General features: G+C 32.7%; 2 protein-coding genes across 4 annotated transcripts in view; both read right to left on the bottom strand.

The window, feature by feature from the left end:
• The window catches only part of LOC119641360, a 90,757-nt gene that overhangs the window by 48,580 nt on the left and 25,025 nt on the right, over nucleotides 1-17,152 (bottom strand). The gene's annotated exons all lie outside the window — the stretch shown is intronic.
• LOC119641362 lies at nucleotides 7,353-7,815 on the bottom strand. Its single transcript, XM_038039954.1, has one exon. The coding sequence runs from the start codon at nucleotides 7,757-7,759 to the stop codon at nucleotides 7,442-7,444; it is 318 nt and encodes a 105-aa protein (XP_037895882.1). The 5' UTR covers nucleotides 7,760-7,815; the 3' UTR covers nucleotides 7,353-7,441.

Genomic DNA, 17,152 nt, shown 5'->3' with positions numbered 1-17,152 from the left:
AAGTTGCTTCCAAATTGTTTTGAAATTTTGTAGGCGATATCTTGATTTTCGCTAATGGGAGAATGTTTAACGCAGATATCGCAAAGTTGGATAGACAGACAGAAGGACAGACACGCTTAGATGCTGAAATTCGCCAAGAATTTATATATTACGTTATAAAGATGAAGAAAAAATAAATAAATTTTACTTCATTATAATATTGGGTAGGCGTAATAAATTCTTCCCATATTTATAGAGGTACTACAGCATCGCTATAGTAGATTTATCTGCTATAGTTTATGAGTAATGAGCAAAAGCCTAATTTTTTAATCCTTTTGTCCTTCGACCGGTCTTGCCCCTTTTTCAATACCAACCTGTGTACAATAACTTCTAATGTTTTTACCAAATTTGAAGTGGTCACCATCATTTTTTGGGTTAGGATATTATTTTTAATTTACAACAGACATTTCATAAACGGACAGAGGGACATGCTTAAATTGATTCACTATTTGAAGATGGTTAAGAATACGCTTACTTTGTGGCGTTTTCGAAGTTTTCTTTTGGGCCTTGCAAACGTTTTGACAAACCGAACATACTACTCATCCTTCGGGGATAGGCATAAAAAATAGCTGGGAATTCGCTGGTGATGGTGGAATGCATTAAATTCTTTGATTTATCAAAGATTCATGAATGCAGTGTTAGTGAACTTCTACGCGACAATTTTCAAATATACCAAATCAAGGTTTGCGAAATAGTTTCCATCTTACACGGTTTTTTACCATCAACGTTTTCAAAAGAAAGAAAAAAAACAATTTTGATTCCACACACACTTAACATTTCATTTCATGACACGCAGCTTTGCCTAACACATTGACGAACGTAAATGCTACAGCGTGTCGATTTTGAAGCACACCCTACATCAGCCTACAAGTAGAGTAAGAGTATATGAAGCTTGTGCGGACATATGCAACATCTAGAAGGACTTGGGGTAGATACAATTTTTATTATACCGATCGATTCAGAAAGATTTTAAACTTATACCGATCGAAATAGTTTTTGAAGATTTAAAGCTTGCCTGTCCGTCTGTCCTATGTTCAGCTTACAGGTCACAGTTTTTGAGATTTGATTTTGATGAAGTTTGCTGCGACGACATGTTTTGGCCAAAGGTCGAACGCTATTGACAAGAGTACGGATTAGACCACTGATTCGACCTTTAATCATATAAAGCTTTCTTTTGAATAGTCGTTGTGTGAATAACTGTATTAAACAAAGTGGTGTAAGGTATTCAATGGTGAACAGGGTCTCACTATAATCTTTTCGCTAATTTTGTCATTTTACAAATAAATCGATTCGTTATTTTTATGTTTCTTTAAAGGCATTATTCATTTTTTTTCATTCTGCATCGAAGAGTATATTTACGATTGATTTTCATTTTACACGGTTTTATATACAAAAACTTGTATTTATTTGAAAAATATTAATATAAGCGCCGGGTAAAACGGGGTTGAGATGTAATTTTCCCAAGAGAAAAAGAAAATGCCATCAAATTAGAGAATTTAATCTATGCATACATATTACGTACTCCACAGCAGTAATTTTATGAAAAAAGGCACTTATATGGTCTTCTTATGAAGTCTTGTTATAGTGAGCGTGCTCGCACACAAACACACCGTAACTTGTATTTAAATCATTGCTAAGGCGAAACAGTCGCAATGGTCATATATAAATATTCGCGTTTAAGTTTTAATTAATTGTGAAATATTACACACAAACTTGAATTTTTTTTTTTTGTTTTTTTTTTTTTTTGCTAAAAACATTAACCAACTATTCTAACATTTTTAGTGTTGCACGATAGCTTGGTATAAGAATATCAACTGGTTAGTAATGACAATTGTCCCACTTTGGTTACTGAAAGAGGAACTGGTTTGCATTTTACACGTCACGAAATCAACAGCCTTGACATTGTACATATATTTCATATTAACGATAGTACATGAGAATAAAAAATCGAAAGGTTTAAGTGGAATTTTTAGCACCTATCACTCACTAGCTTACTATATGTTATATTTTTTATATTGTAAATCTGCGGCAAATAACGCTTGATGTGCATCACATATCGTCTATCGCACATCACTTAGGCTTTAAAGCATATTTTTCGATAGCGTCGTCATCAGTAATTGCTTACATTAAGGCATTTTTCGTAGATTTTTTTCTTTCGTGGGTGATGGTAGACAAACCCTAGGTACCTATGTGCTAGCTAAGAAAAGTTGAGACTTACTAGACTCTTAAAAATAAATCTTTTGCCTAAAATTAGGAAATAACCTAGAAAGGATCTATAACGAACATATAAAGAAGGCATGAGGGGACATCGAACTTGGGGGGCACACTCTCACAGCTTCTATGCATTTACTTTTCCTTTCTCCTTTTTTCAATGTGACCAGTCACTTAAGGAATATCCTCCTGTCTTGTGATGCAACGATCGTCAGAGAGAAGAGAGGAAAAAGAAACAAGTGGGGAAGCTACAGCTGCAGCCTAGTGGGTTTCTGGCCAATCGTTACATGTTTATGCCTATCTTTGCCGACTGAGTACTCGACATAACTACAAGCAGTTGTAGGGACAAAAAAATTGAAACAAATTATACGACGTAACCTGATGAGAAGAAAAAAAACTTTACAGAAGGTGAACAGGAAGGACTTTTGAAGGACTTTTAGCCGTATAAAAATAACATTTTTTAATATAAACACATGCAAATATTATATGGCAGACGATTGCAATATTAAGTCTTTTTTTTCTACTTTTATCCGCCCATTTTTCATCATAAATGCTCAAAAATTGGATCTGAAGGCCGCGTAAAGACTTGCCTTTCATCAGAGTCCTTGTATCGAATGGGGTTCGAAAGATAGGGCAATGTGGTTGAAATGAAACGTGTGAGAAAATGAACCTAAAGCTTACTTTTAATGAGAGCCTGGGAGTGTGTGGGATGAGATCCATAAAGTACACCGATGTGATCGGAATTTATCCTATTGAACTTGCATATGGGAAAACACTTCTAACATATGTTATCTTTGGAACTCTGCAGTGATGCGTTCACTTCGATCGCGAGACTTGGGTGGAAAAAATCATGAAACCAAGTAGACCGTAGATAAGGCAGGGTGTAGAGTACTCCTGGGTATACATACGTCAGTGCGTAGATTTAGTCTCGCAGTATGTCGACACGTCCACTCCATGTTGTTCCGAGTGTTGCATACACTTGCATGAATTTAATATAACCGTATCATACGAATGCTGTAAGTGGTGTAAAAAACTGAAAATGTCATGGGGATGACACTTGAGAGAAATGAATTCTCTGAACTCATGCATTAAAACGTAATAAAAAAAATTTATTTCATTTTTATTTGAAAATTTTAAATCTTTTGCATGAATTTTCTGTAGAGCGGTGTGAAGCTCGTCGTAAACTAAATCAATTTAAAAACATTTTCTTTTTTTCAATTTACGTTTTTAATCTTCAATTTTTCATTTAATTCAATTTTAGATTTATTGTCGGTTATTGAAGAGCTTGAGGGGGAATCATTTTTCCAATGTTTTTTTTTTTTTTTCTTTTCTCCTAACACAACAACTTTCATTAATTTTCCTAACATAACATCTGGTCAAGTCAGATTTGCCTTTTGATTTTAATTTCTAGCATTACAAGCTGCGGCTTACTCGGCATTTTTTCACATCATCTCTCCTCATTTCAACCATGCAGTGCACGTTGGTTTTGTATTGCTTTGCTTACGAAAATGTATGCATAACTAACTGGTTAATGGTGGCCTGTTGTAATGATATAAGAAAAGTTTTGCACGACTTTGCCTCCAACATGGACAGAGAGAGCGCGGGCGAAAGAGAGAGAGAGAGAGAGAGAGAGAGAGTAATAAGCGAACGGCCAACTTTTAACGCTAACGTTACCATAATCACACTATAACCACAGTTGGAATGAAAAGAAGAAAAAAAAAAAATGCGGAAGTTTTTCTTGTTTATGTATTAAATTTTTTTTTTTTCTTCTTATTACAAAATTTTATGTCTAAAAAAGAAAAAAAATAAATAATGTATCACATAATTTATTTAAAATGGTAAAAAACCTCTTAAAATATTAAAATATTTTATTAGGTTTTTTCTTAAAATATTAAAATATTTTATTAGGTTTTTTCCTTATTTTTTTTTTTTAATATTTAAAATCAAAGAATTATTTTTATTACAGTCTCCAATTAATAAACAAATACTTTTTCTTTTTTTTTTTAAAGTTCATTGTAATCATAATAAAGAAATACATTAACAAATATTTTATGACGAAAAAAAAAATTTTTTTTTTTTATGACAATTTTTACTATATTTGTGAGTGAAAAGACTTTTGTTTTCGTACTCAATGCATTTTGCATATTAATCACCATATAATAAATTAAATTTTATACCATCACAAATGCTTAAAAAAACATGTATTAATAACAAATATAACGGACAGTGACTTCGATTTGAATGAAAGCAAATTTTCTGAATTTTTTTTTATTCAAATTTTTTGAAAGAAATATTTCTAATAATTGATAAAGTTTCTTAGGCAAGATAACAGATGTAGTACACCTACCGACAAAGAGAAAGAGAGAAAGAAACAGAGATCGCGCGCGAGCGAGAGAGAGAGATAGAGAGACAGAGAGAGAGAGAGTTTCAATTATGCAAAGCTGAGCCCAGTTTAGATCATTATTCGTCCAAACTTTCGATAAACCTTCAGGCTCCTACATAACGAATCTTTTCATAACTAGTCTCAACTTAAATCATGCTTCATTTTTTGAACTGTCAACAAACAACCAACTGTCATTGCGATAAATATACATCCTTTTAAATATGACCTGTCACTCAGTGCGACAATCAGAACCAATTAAGGGAAAGGAAAGAGATACGGGGTAGGGGAGGCCCCAATCTACTATGTGTGTATACCTGTTTGTGGCTAAATAGCCACTATACTTACGACCAAATTAAGTTCCATCGCCCTGAGATTTGGACTCGCGAACACTGAGTTGGTAGCCGCGATTCTTACCCACTCGGCTACACAATTCGGAAATGGACTGACTCGAGCAGTGAAAATGCGTTCACGATTTTTCAACACGTTCGCAGACAATGAAAATTTCAATGACATTCAATAATTGACAGTCAATTTGTATTAAAATTAATTGTATTATCCGAAATCTGATTAAAAACATTACATGTAAGACGAATGCTATAGCATTTGCGTCCGCGAACTTGTTAAGAAAAAATTCTTTTTAGAAATAAAGTTTACTTTCATCTAACGGAATTTTGCAGACTTCTCTACTAAGAATTCAGTTTTAATGCAGGCTCAAGATTTAAAAAAACAGGTCTGCGGAGTTATTGAGGGAGTCAAAGAAGTTCGTAGCCTGAGTTAGTGGCTAGTGTTTGCTGGGTTGATACATTAAAACTCCAAGGGGCTATTAGCTGAATGGCAGCTGTTTGGAAGTATGGATAATCCAAAAGAAAGTTTATGCCTAATATACGACGTAGTGTCTGATTAAGGCTTTCAAGGCAGGTACAGACGTAAAACATAGAGACTATAGGACCTCTGTTAGGCTTGAGATTGCTGCTATGGATATGGACACTTCTTTTTTTTTTTCAACATCATAAGACCATCTGGCGTAGGGTTAAGCAGCCCTTTTTGGAAGGTCCTCTATTATCGATTATAGATTTCAGTTTTCTATCGACTTCTGATTACATACATTCTTACAAGAATATCATAAAGAAATTTGTCAATAACTGGTGCTTATATTTAATGGAATAGATTGTTCTTGAGACATTTGTCGCATTGCTCTGCAGAAAATCTATTCCATGCATTAACCAAGTTTCACTAAGCATTCGTGTAGATTTTACATTAAATTTTCCTTTTATTAAATACTTATATCTATGATTTATTTTAATATCTAGAAATACTTTTCGTCTCGATTTTTTTTTTGTAAATTTTGTAAATTTTTCGAATGAAATTTCCTAAAAACTTAATAATTAATTCTTTTATTCTTTCGTCATATATTCTATATAACCGAAATTCAGTCACTAGTTTCGTTATACATTTCTTTGATAGATGAAGACATTTCTTCAATGATTTTTTTTTAAATTAACTTTCACTCAACGATGGTATTTCGCTATGAATCATTAATTGGTGCTTTCTTTTTTTTTTCTAAAGGAAATTGAATTAATATGTTTTCGATGGAATCGCTAACAAGAGATGTTTCGAAAAAGTTGCACAGAAAAGTTATGCTTTCAATATGTTTTCTTGATGTTTCTCTGTAGATGTTTCTATACATGTATTCTTTCCAATTTCGTTAAAAGAGTTTTATTTTTTTAATATTGCTATAGAATTAAAACAAGTAAAAACACTGTAGGGGGACACAGCCCATCACTGAGTACCCTATCTCAATCGTCATAATACAGTTATTGAGATAAAGATAAAAATCTCTAAATAAGCTTTTAGACGGGAAGTGATCGAAAAAGTGATTCGATCCGAACCATTTTCAATAGCGTTCGCTCTCTGGGCCAAAAAATGTCGGTGTAGTAAGTTTCAACGAAATATGTGTAGAATGAACACAAGAAAATAAGACGGACAGATGGACGGGCAGAGATAGAAGCTTAAATCGATTCAGAAAATGATTCTGAATCTAACGATATAATAATCGGTGAATCTATCGGAAGTTCTTCTGGGTGTTGCAGACATCCATTTTTGAACCTCAAGTCATGTAGGGTACGAAATTTATTTTTTAATTCTTATTCTAATAAACATTTTTTCTAATTTTGTCTTTTATCAGTTTTTAATAAAAATTTCTTAAAAATCTTTTTTAAAATTTTATAAAAATTTCTTAGAAGTTTTCTCAAACTTTCATAAAAATTACTACATATCTTTTTTTTAATACAGATTTCTTATATTTTTCTGTTAAATTTTCATAAAAATTTCTTATAAAATTTTTTTCAAAGTTTCATAAAAATATCTTAAATTTCTTTTTTTTCATTTTTAATAAAAATTTCTTAAATTAATAAAAAAAAATAAAATTTTCATAAAAATCTTTTGAAAAATAAAAACGACGTTCCTTAAAAGCTTTCTACAAACACACAGTACGAAAAAAAGGAAAAGATAGATATTTTAAAAATTTTTATAATATTTACAAAACATTCAAACCAATTTATTTAAATAAATTAAAAATAAAAAAAAATTTCTTTATAAAATTTAAAGAAAAAATTCGCAAAAAAAATTTTTAAAAGAAATTTTATATTTCCAAAATAGATTTTTTTTTCTTTTTGCGCTTAGTTATTTTCAATATTTTTTTTTTGTTTGAATTTTTTCTTACACTGCTTCTATGCACTTTTCACTTACTGTCTTAGTCCATTCGAAATGGCCGTAATTGACAGAGAATGTTACATATTTTTTAAATGTCTAATACATAAATCTATAAATTCTATAGTTTCTGTTTAAAGTATTCGTTGGTTGTTGTTCCAGCTGCTCGCTGTAGAGCATACGTCTGTTGTGACTAATGACATTTGATTCTTCCTCGTAGTAAGTATCCTCTTCATACTCACTGCTATCGTCGCTATCAATATAAGGACGATTATATAGGAATGTTTGAAGAGTGACTTTCAAGACGATCCCCTCGATCGTGCAAACCACAACGAGTAGAGCGAATAAGATCAAATGATAGTGATCGAAATGTTCAAATTTATCCCAACCACCGATTAAAGAGGGAGTTAAATACATTTCGCAAAAAAAAAAAAAATCAATCCGTCAATGTTTGAGCAAAAAAACAATTCAAAGCATTATTTTTAATATTTATTTTTATTTCGCACATATATATACTTTCGATTTTAGTATATATTGTATATAAATTATTTGGATTCACATTCCGTTAAAAAGTTTTAATTGCGACTTTCTTAAGCGACGGTTACTTTCGTATTGTTTGTTTAGTAAGCAACTTAGAGACTCAATAAGCAAAAAACATTTTGCTTTTTATGAATTTCATACCAACGCAGCTAATAGCCTATAGTATGCAATATGGGGAACGCTTCCGAAAGCCAGTTATGAAGAGAGATTTGTATACAATTTTATTATTTTGATTTGTTTTACGTTCATATTAATGTTGAAAATTTCCATTGAATTGAAATAACAGTCTTGTTCTGTCCTGTTGTTGTTGTTGTGTATTTATTTAATGAGCAGACGATAACAATCCTCTTCTTCTGTTATGTTCTGTTAAACAAACTGATGATGAATGACTTAATTTCGCAAGATGAGGTTAAAGTAAAAATTAAATAAAATAATTATGTCAAAGTAGGTCAATGTGCTTTTTTATGAATTGCGTCAAACTCGTTACACTTCATTTTAATTAAGAATTTAAGTCAAACCTGAAGACCTCCATCTGTTTTTGGCAATCAAACACCTCTCTCTCTCTCTCGCTCTGTCTTCCTTTCAATCTTTCTTTCTCTCTTTCTCTTTCTCTCTCTCTCTCTCTCTCTCTCTCTCTCTCTGTCTCTCTGTTACATTTTGATCCAATAATAAAGCAATAAACAGTTAATGATAATAGCGAAAAGTGAATTTAAAAATGCATCGCACCTCCGCTCACTTCTCACTTCCATAGCTAGCCGCAGTTTAGTACTACAACTTGAAGGCAATGACCTCGTCGTACTGTTGGTGTTGAGCCAATATAGTGTAAAATCATTATTTATAGACATTGTTTGAAAGGAAAACAAGTATGTTTTCATAATTTGAGAAAAATATATATATATATAATTTTGTTCAGCAATCAATATATATGTCACGCATTTGTTAGTAAAGCACTTCTTTACTCTTAGGCTTTAAAGAAAACGGGAGGGTGCGTTAAAAGCGTTTTACTTTCAAAATTTGTTATACTGTTGTGTTGTTTTTATTTATTTATTTACTTTTTTTTTTACGCATAAAGTTGATTGACCGTTTCCATCCGTATGTCAGTGAATTAAAAGAACTTGTTTTACAAAATAAAAATGAGAAAAAAAATTATAATTAATTAAAAGCAAAATGCTTTCAATGTTATTTCTTAAAAGTCGCAAATTGTTCTCTCAACTCTTGCAGCATCAATGCTGCTAACATGTTGCCAAACTAATTAAAGCCTAAAGTTATGCTAAGAAAATTCAGTTTAGCAGAGAGAGAGAGAGAGAGAGAGAGAGAGAATAACAACTAAATAAACACTTATTAAGTATTTGTATTAGTTTTTTTTTATTTTTTTTTATTTAAGCATCTTTTCAAGCTTAAAATATTTTTTAAAATTAAGAAAAAATTATATTAAAAGGGAAATCTTTAAAGAATTTTAAAAATTGTGCACAGAAAATCTGTCTATCTATAAATTTTTAAAAAAATTCGATATTCAAATTTTGGCAAAAAGATTTTCCAAATGTTAACAAAAACAAAAAAAAAAAAAGCAATCTCTTTATTTTGCATTTTCCAAATTTCAATAAGTTTGCATAATTCACTTTTACTTTGCCCCCATAAGTATGCATGCTTTTAAGCGGTTTCAAAGTGTATGGATTTATTTAACTACGACTTCTCAAGCGATTACTTAGCATTCGAACTCATAAAATCGCAAAATTTAAAATAACAAATTGACATCTATTTTTAAATCATTCGGCGAAAGTGCACTACATATGTCTAACGTGCATAGCCGTTCATAATGTATGTATATACTTGATTAAGCACAGCTTCTACAATGCGACCATCTCCCTATTACTTTTTCAATGCACACTTTTTTCTTCAACGTGTTATATGAATAAACGACAATAACGAAAAAAAAGAATTAAGAAAGTTTTATTCAATTGAGGCCGAAACTCGCACGCCCACCACCACCACTAAAATCTTCGACGCCTCATTCTTTTATTTATTGTCATAAAAAAGTGAATGGAATAAAATTTGTTCACTTGACTTTTACTTCACTAAAGGCTGTTGCTAAGAAAAATTTATCTACTACGTCGTGACGTCAATCATAATTAATTTAGGATTAACACGCTAAGCTTTTTGCCCCTAATGATAGTTTTCTCAACTCAAAATGCATTACATCCAACTAATCCACGAAATGGGACGCATCCAGTATATTTTTTCTGACCGTCCACGCTGATGTTTCGTGTAATCCACATTCGAGAGTTTTTTTTTTATGGTTCATACGTTGCCTCGCATTCATTTCTGTGACTCACCCTAACCACCAGCAGTTTTCTCGATTTAAGTAGGAATAGCGGTACTCGTCGCCTTTTCTTTCGCTTATTACCCATCGTCCTTAAATTTTAATGAAACTTAGATAATCTGTATAAGGATGATTAGGCATAATTAGAGTTCATTCTAACTCCTTCAGACCTTCTAATATCATTATCATTCTTAACGTGCAACGATGCAAAAAACTTTCACTTTGCACTTAAATGATTCTTCCAGTGCCGCAGTCTCAGCTCATGAAATTGCCCAGATAAAATTTCCTTCGTTATCGCTTAGATTAAAAAATTTTCTGTCAAACCAATAAAAAGAGTTCAGCAGATGACAATCGTTCTTAAAGTAAGCGTACGAAATTTCCGCACTCCTTTGCCAGTCTGTCTGTTTCTCCTTCTGCAGTATTTTACGTTATCTCTTTGCAGTGTTTTATGTGTATTCACATTAGGCATCTCTCTCTTTCTCTCTTTACAGTGTTCCATATAAATGCAGAGATACATACCCCTTCTCTTTATGTAATGCCTAGGTTAATTAATGGGTTAAAAAGAAGCCAAAAATTTACCTAACAAAGTTTTCCGCAACTTAAGCTAGCATCTTTTCCGATGACGTTGAGATGTATCTTTTTATAATGCTTGACTCATACGATCTAAGCTAATAGCTTAATGCGTGTTACATGGCATTATTGATTTATTGTTTTTTTTAATGCGACAAATCACACAGTGAGATGTCCCCTGTGTAACTTGATGAAAAGGAGAAAGAAGAAAGAGAAAAGGAGTGGTCCCAGCCAAGTGGATATGTGCCAAATAGGTAAATGCGCTGAGCTATTTAAGCGAATATGGTGAGCTTCTCACCACTTATGTACTTTTAAATATACATTTGCAATCCAAGCTTTTTGGTGGCTTCTAAAGAGCACAATTTATTCCATCATAAAAACAATAAGAAGCAACTCATATAGGACCTTACTGGTCTTCCACGCTGTCGTTGCTGTTTCACAAATTCTGAATCCGTATCATTATCATTGATTTTAGTTTGATTTTCTTTACATTTCTGCACATTTTCTTCTTAGCTAATATTTTCGGCACTTTTTGTTCCATTGCTGGCTGGGTTTCAACTGATAAAGCACTTGCACTCAATAGCAATTTATTTATTTATTTATTTATTTATTCCACTTATACAAGAAACTCAACTAAAACAAAATGGCAGTCGAGTTCAATTGACTCTTAAGTAAATCTTAAAATTATTTAATAATAAAACTTAGTATAAGTACAATAAAACAAATAAGGAGGAAAAAAAAAAAGAAAGAAAAAAAAAGCATGTACACAATTAGCATAGAGCCACGCCCACAACCGATACAGGACCAAATTGCAAGTGAACCCCTAAGCCATCGCAAACATGCATAAGCTTGGCAACCGATAATTGTTAACAACAAATTAATTTTCGACTCATAATGACAAAATCTAAGGTTAAATCAGTTTAAGTACGACATAGGTAAATCGCGCTTGTTGAGCAATATTGCTTTAATAGACTTTAAAGAGTCCGTTAATGAGAATAGATGATAGACATCATTTAGGTTCTTGCAAACAACTCTGAGCGGGTTAAACAGTTCAAAGTTATATTTGCATTGACTAAGCTTTATCAACATAAAGTACCTAGAGAAGCGGTTAGGGACATTAAAGCAAATCTCACGAAGTAATACGGGCGAATCAATTGCACCATTTATTAATTTGATTAGGAAGGAAACCCCAAGAACAAATCTACGTTTCTCGAGTGACGGTAAGGATAACAGAAGCAACCTATTTTCATAGGGTGGAAGAGGGGAAATCGGGTCCCAACCCAAATTTCTAATTGCAAACAGCAAGAATTGCTTTTGTATAGATTCAATTGAACCAACGTAGCATCTATATGAAGGAGACCACACAACAGAGGCATACTCAAGAATAGGTCTAACCAAACACGTGTAAAGCCTTTTAGTAATATAAGGATCATCAAGCTCTTTGGACCACCTCTTTATAAAACCAAGAGCGGACCTAGCTTTGCTTAACGAGGACTCAATATGCAAATTGAAACTTAACCTATAATCGAATAGAACGCCTAAATCAATGAACGAATCGACGTCTTCCAACCTGTGCGAATCAATGAAGTATTGGGTACTAAACGACTTCCTTCTTAAGAAAGAAAGCTTCTTACATTTATTTAGATTTAGCTTCAGAAGATTGAGGGAGCACCATGCAACCAAATTGTTCAAATCACTTTGAAGATGATGTGATTGCGATTCTACGGAAAAAGAAGTAAACAGTTTCACATCATCAGCATACATTAAAATCTTACTGAATTTAATCACGGAGGGCAAATCATTGATGTAAAGATTAAATAAAATAGGTCCCAAGTGGCTACCTTGAGGTACGCCAGACGTCACGGGAAATTCATCCGAGGTAATTTGCCGAATATACGTTCTTATCATTCGTGACATAGTTTTGAAAAAATCGAACTAAGCCCAAAAAATATAAAAAAAACTATGCATTCGAATGGTAAGTAACTTCCGAGCCAGGTAGGCAGATACAATCTATTTACGAGTTTTGTTGTTGCCACTATATAGATGAGAATTCTGTTAATCTTCTGGGAAGAGAGACTCTATGAAACGTATCATGCGTTCGTCAATCGCAAAAACGTCATTGATTTACACAACAATGCACGATCACATTCAGCAAAGGTGACTCAAGAAAAAATTCGTGAGATTAAATGGTCTGTATTACCACACCTACCTTATTCCCTGGACCTTAACCCCGACAGACTGCCACCTTTTCCTTTTCCTCGGGCTGTAGAAAATTTCTTGCACTTCAAACCAAAAACATTTTACAAGGCAGGAATTGAAAAACTGGCAAGAAGATGGGAGAAGGTCATACATAATAACGGCGAATGCGTAATAAATTAATATAATTTTATTATTCTATGAAAGCGAGATAAGTGTCTGATAAGACAAGTAAGAACATTACAGGCGGGCAAGGCCAACCATTAAATATCCTATACCATATTATCTAACACAATTTTTATTTTTGTGCGAAATTTGTGGGGTCCAGAAAATAGGATGAGATCCTCCAAGGTTAATATAGTTAATTTCTTTATGTTAAACTATTATTATGATATAGTTTTCATCGTGAAGCATTGAAAATTACACCTTTTCATTGAATGAACTTCGTGATATGGGGGAGGGGTTCAAAAGACGGCCCAAAGTTTTTATACCAATTTATGCTGCCCAAATACTGCTAATTAGTCACTTTTGCTGGGAAATTTTGAAAATTGCATTTTTTTTCCAAATAACGAATCTTCAGAATAAAGCGAAAAGTCGACCCATTCGAACCATTTTCAATAGGATTCGTCCTTAGGTCAAAACACGTCACTATGCCAAATTTTATCGAAATACCTCAAGAATTGCTTGAACACAAAAATTCCATGTACAGACAGCAAAAGGACGGAGGGACAGACAGTCTTAGATCAATTCAGATTATGATTTTGAATCGATTGGTATAATAAAAGAGTGGGTCTATCTTAAGACCTTCTGCGTGTCACATACGCCCGCACTGATTTAATATACGCTGTACCAGAAGCGGTGTAGAGTGTAAAAACCGAAATTACTTATGATTCGATCTAATGCGCTAGAAATTTCTTATCTAAAAACCATTCCCTTTATATATATAGGGTAACTTAATAAATAAATACATTCTCGTACTTGAATTTTAATGTTTTAATTTTCTGTTGTTTAAAAAATTGTATAAATTGCATTCTTAATTAATTAGTAATTAATGCAAGAGCATGAACATGAAACAACAGAATCTTCTTTACATAAATTGTTCAATTTTCATGAAATCACATAATTATGATTAAAATGCATATTAAAATAACTCAAACGTAAATATGGCATACAATCGGAGAAGTTTATTATAATAGCTTTTAGATGGCAAGGTCATCTTGCAGCTATTGCTGCAATAAATCGCTCATCATATAGCAAAAACACACACAATATAGCACACACACACAAAATTTGTTTGTATTCATCCTTGCTGATTATTGTTAATTTTATCATAATTGTTTTTAGAAATGAAATATAAATTAAATATAAATACATATATAAATAAATAAATAGGAAATGTATTTTTATTAAACACAATTTTTATGTTTAATTTTTCCACACATACCGGCAATGTTTGTTTGTGGCAAAAAATTCGATACATGTCACACTCATTACTCATTTGCAGCATATGCGAACAACAAGTAACTAATAACGCACACTGGCACAAGGCACACAAAAACTAATAAAATATTTTTACAATTTATTATTTCGTCTCTAATAAAAATTTCTCCACTTTTTCACATCACAATGTTTTTTCCTTCCTCTTTTCAAAAAAAAACAAAAAAAAAGTTGTTTTTTTATTTTAAAACACAACAGGTGTTCTACAATGTTGTTCGGTGTGTTAATGTTTGAATACTGTGCAGCCTAATCAAATGATCAATGCTTGGAGGGTGCGCTAGCGCAGCTGGTGTTTAACCAAATGATTGATTTCATACATTTGCCAGAGCAGAATAAAGCATTTACAGTACTTTCCGCTTAAATGAAAGAATTCTTACTGTAAAAGACTGCTAAACACTGTGAAGAACTTGAAATGAATTCAATAAAAGCTTAAAAGCATGAAAAATGTGCTTTCCTCGAAAAAAACAACAATTAGCAATTAACTGGGACCAGTGTTTAGCTATAGATCCCGAGTACGCTTCACAACTGTCGATTATCGATTCGCTGTAAAGAGCATTGCAGCTAGAGATGGTGATAAAGTTTCCAATTTTCTTAACATCGAATAAAAAGCCTCTCCCAGCAACCCAATCAAATTACCATCGGTTACGATAAATGGGCCATAGATTTTACCCTTGACAAGAAGAAAGAGGAAATTTGTCATGCCAGAGTTCATAGTTTGCTGATAATTTTTACAGTGCAGTGTTCTGTTTTCAAAGCCGAATCTCGAATATTAAAAATTAACCATTACACGAAATAATCTCTCGAAAATTCAGGGGCCGTCCATTGCCTGTTGATGTTGAGTAAACATGACAGCTGTCGCTGGATTAATGAGGTTAGAGATGATGACAAGGTATGCATTTCTCCCACTGTCGGATGAAAAATCCTCCACTAATCAAGATAGTTGTCGGTGAACAAAGACAAATTTTAATGGAGATGGTTCCAGATGTGCCCAGCAGAAGGAGAAATTGATCAGAATTTCCCTAATTACGATAGTATACTTTTGGGAACTTCGAATATTAGAAATTAAAACATGCACCGAGCAGGGAAAGTATTTTAACTAACAAATCAATGCTCGTGGGGTCAAATCTTGAGTGCGATAGGGTTTTCAATAAAGTCGATAGCCTTAGATGCCAATGCTTTAAGAGAGATGAAGAGAATTCTACATTATTAATTGCGTCTTGTTCTTGTTCTTCTTCTCCTTGTCATTAATATTCCTCTAGATAGGCATATCAGTGTCTGTGAAATAAGATAAAGTGCGTTAGGTCACCTACGAAAAAATCTCTGTTTCATTACATTCATGAAATAAAAAACCCGCATATATTGCTCTCATTATTTCGCACACTACGAAACACAGAACTTATATATGAGGTATAAAGGAAAATCAACATAGATATGGACGGGTGGTCTAAGTGTTGCTTATTTCAACTAAATTATTATGTTGCCTATCATATGTTTCGTAAGTTAATTATGCCAAAAATGTACGCCAGTTACGATATTCACTTGTTAATAACAAGTGAAGGAGATGCACTTATTCGCTTTGTCCAAAAAGGGCTATGGAAACGGAAAAGTAATGAAATTGCTTTTGCTCACTTTGTTCAAAGATTAATCAAATGGAAAGTTGATGAAGTTGATTCTGTTCGCTTTTTCCAAAGACTATGAAGACAAGAAAAGAGGTGAAATAGATTTCGTGCAGTTTAGTCAAAGCTTAGTAAAACGAAAAAATTTTGAGATTAGTACGCTTCAATTTTTTCATAGATTAATGAAATTAAAAGGCGGACAATGCCTCCTCGCTTGCCTGTGCGCTTTGTTCAAACGTAAATAAAAGCGATGACTTAATTTGAAGATTTATTCAAGGCTTTAAAAAACGGAAAAGCGATAAAACTGCGCACTTTCATCTCGTGACATTCTATTCATTTATTCGCCTTATTCGAGGCATATAAATAAGATAAGCTAATGTAACGTGCAACAGAATTAACCTAAGATGTTTTTTTTATCTACATTATCTGTAAATAAGATAAGAGCATGTGCGGTGCCACAGACATGCTATAGCAACAACAAGATATCTAACCAAACAGAGCTACAAACTAAGCTGTATGTGGCTTCTAACCTTAACCATCCTAAGATGTTTTTTTATCTATATTATCTGTAAATAAGATAAGGCCATCTACAGTGCAACAGACATGCTGTAGCAAGAACAAGACGTCTATCCAGACAGAGCTACAAACTAAGCCGTATGTGGATTCTAGCCTTAAACGCCTAAAAGATGTTGTCTTTATCCATATTGCCTAAGTGAGCAATTTTTAAAGGAATACTTTCCTCGAAGTATTACAGATGATCGCTTTATAACTTGGCCGATTTCGAAGAAAATGAATCGAATAGAATTAATCTAACCATAACTGATCTAAAAATTGTGGTGAAATAATTAAACGCTTGAAGATACTGAGGGGAAATAAGGGAAAAAACGTACAAGAGATAGTACTTAAACACATTTCTGAATTGGATTATGACTCGGAAGAAAGTGAAATAATTGTGAATAGTTCCCGAGGCATGATTTGATTGCAAGAATATGAAGCCGAGAAGGGATGTTGGCAATTAAAGTTCAGTAAGCAAAACGTTCATCATCTCTTCTTCATTATCAATTTAGTTAT

The sequence above is a fragment of the Glossina fuscipes genome, unplaced genomic scaffold, assembly GCF_014805625.2.
Source record: "Glossina fuscipes isolate IAEA_lab_2018 unplaced genomic scaffold, Yale_Gfus_2 148, whole genome shotgun sequence".
In the NCBI taxonomy this organism is placed as follows: domain Eukaryota; kingdom Metazoa; phylum Arthropoda; class Insecta; order Diptera; family Glossinidae; genus Glossina; species Glossina fuscipes.
The sequence above is the reverse complement of the archived record's forward strand: the minus strand, read 5'-3'. Positions and strand labels throughout refer to the sequence as shown.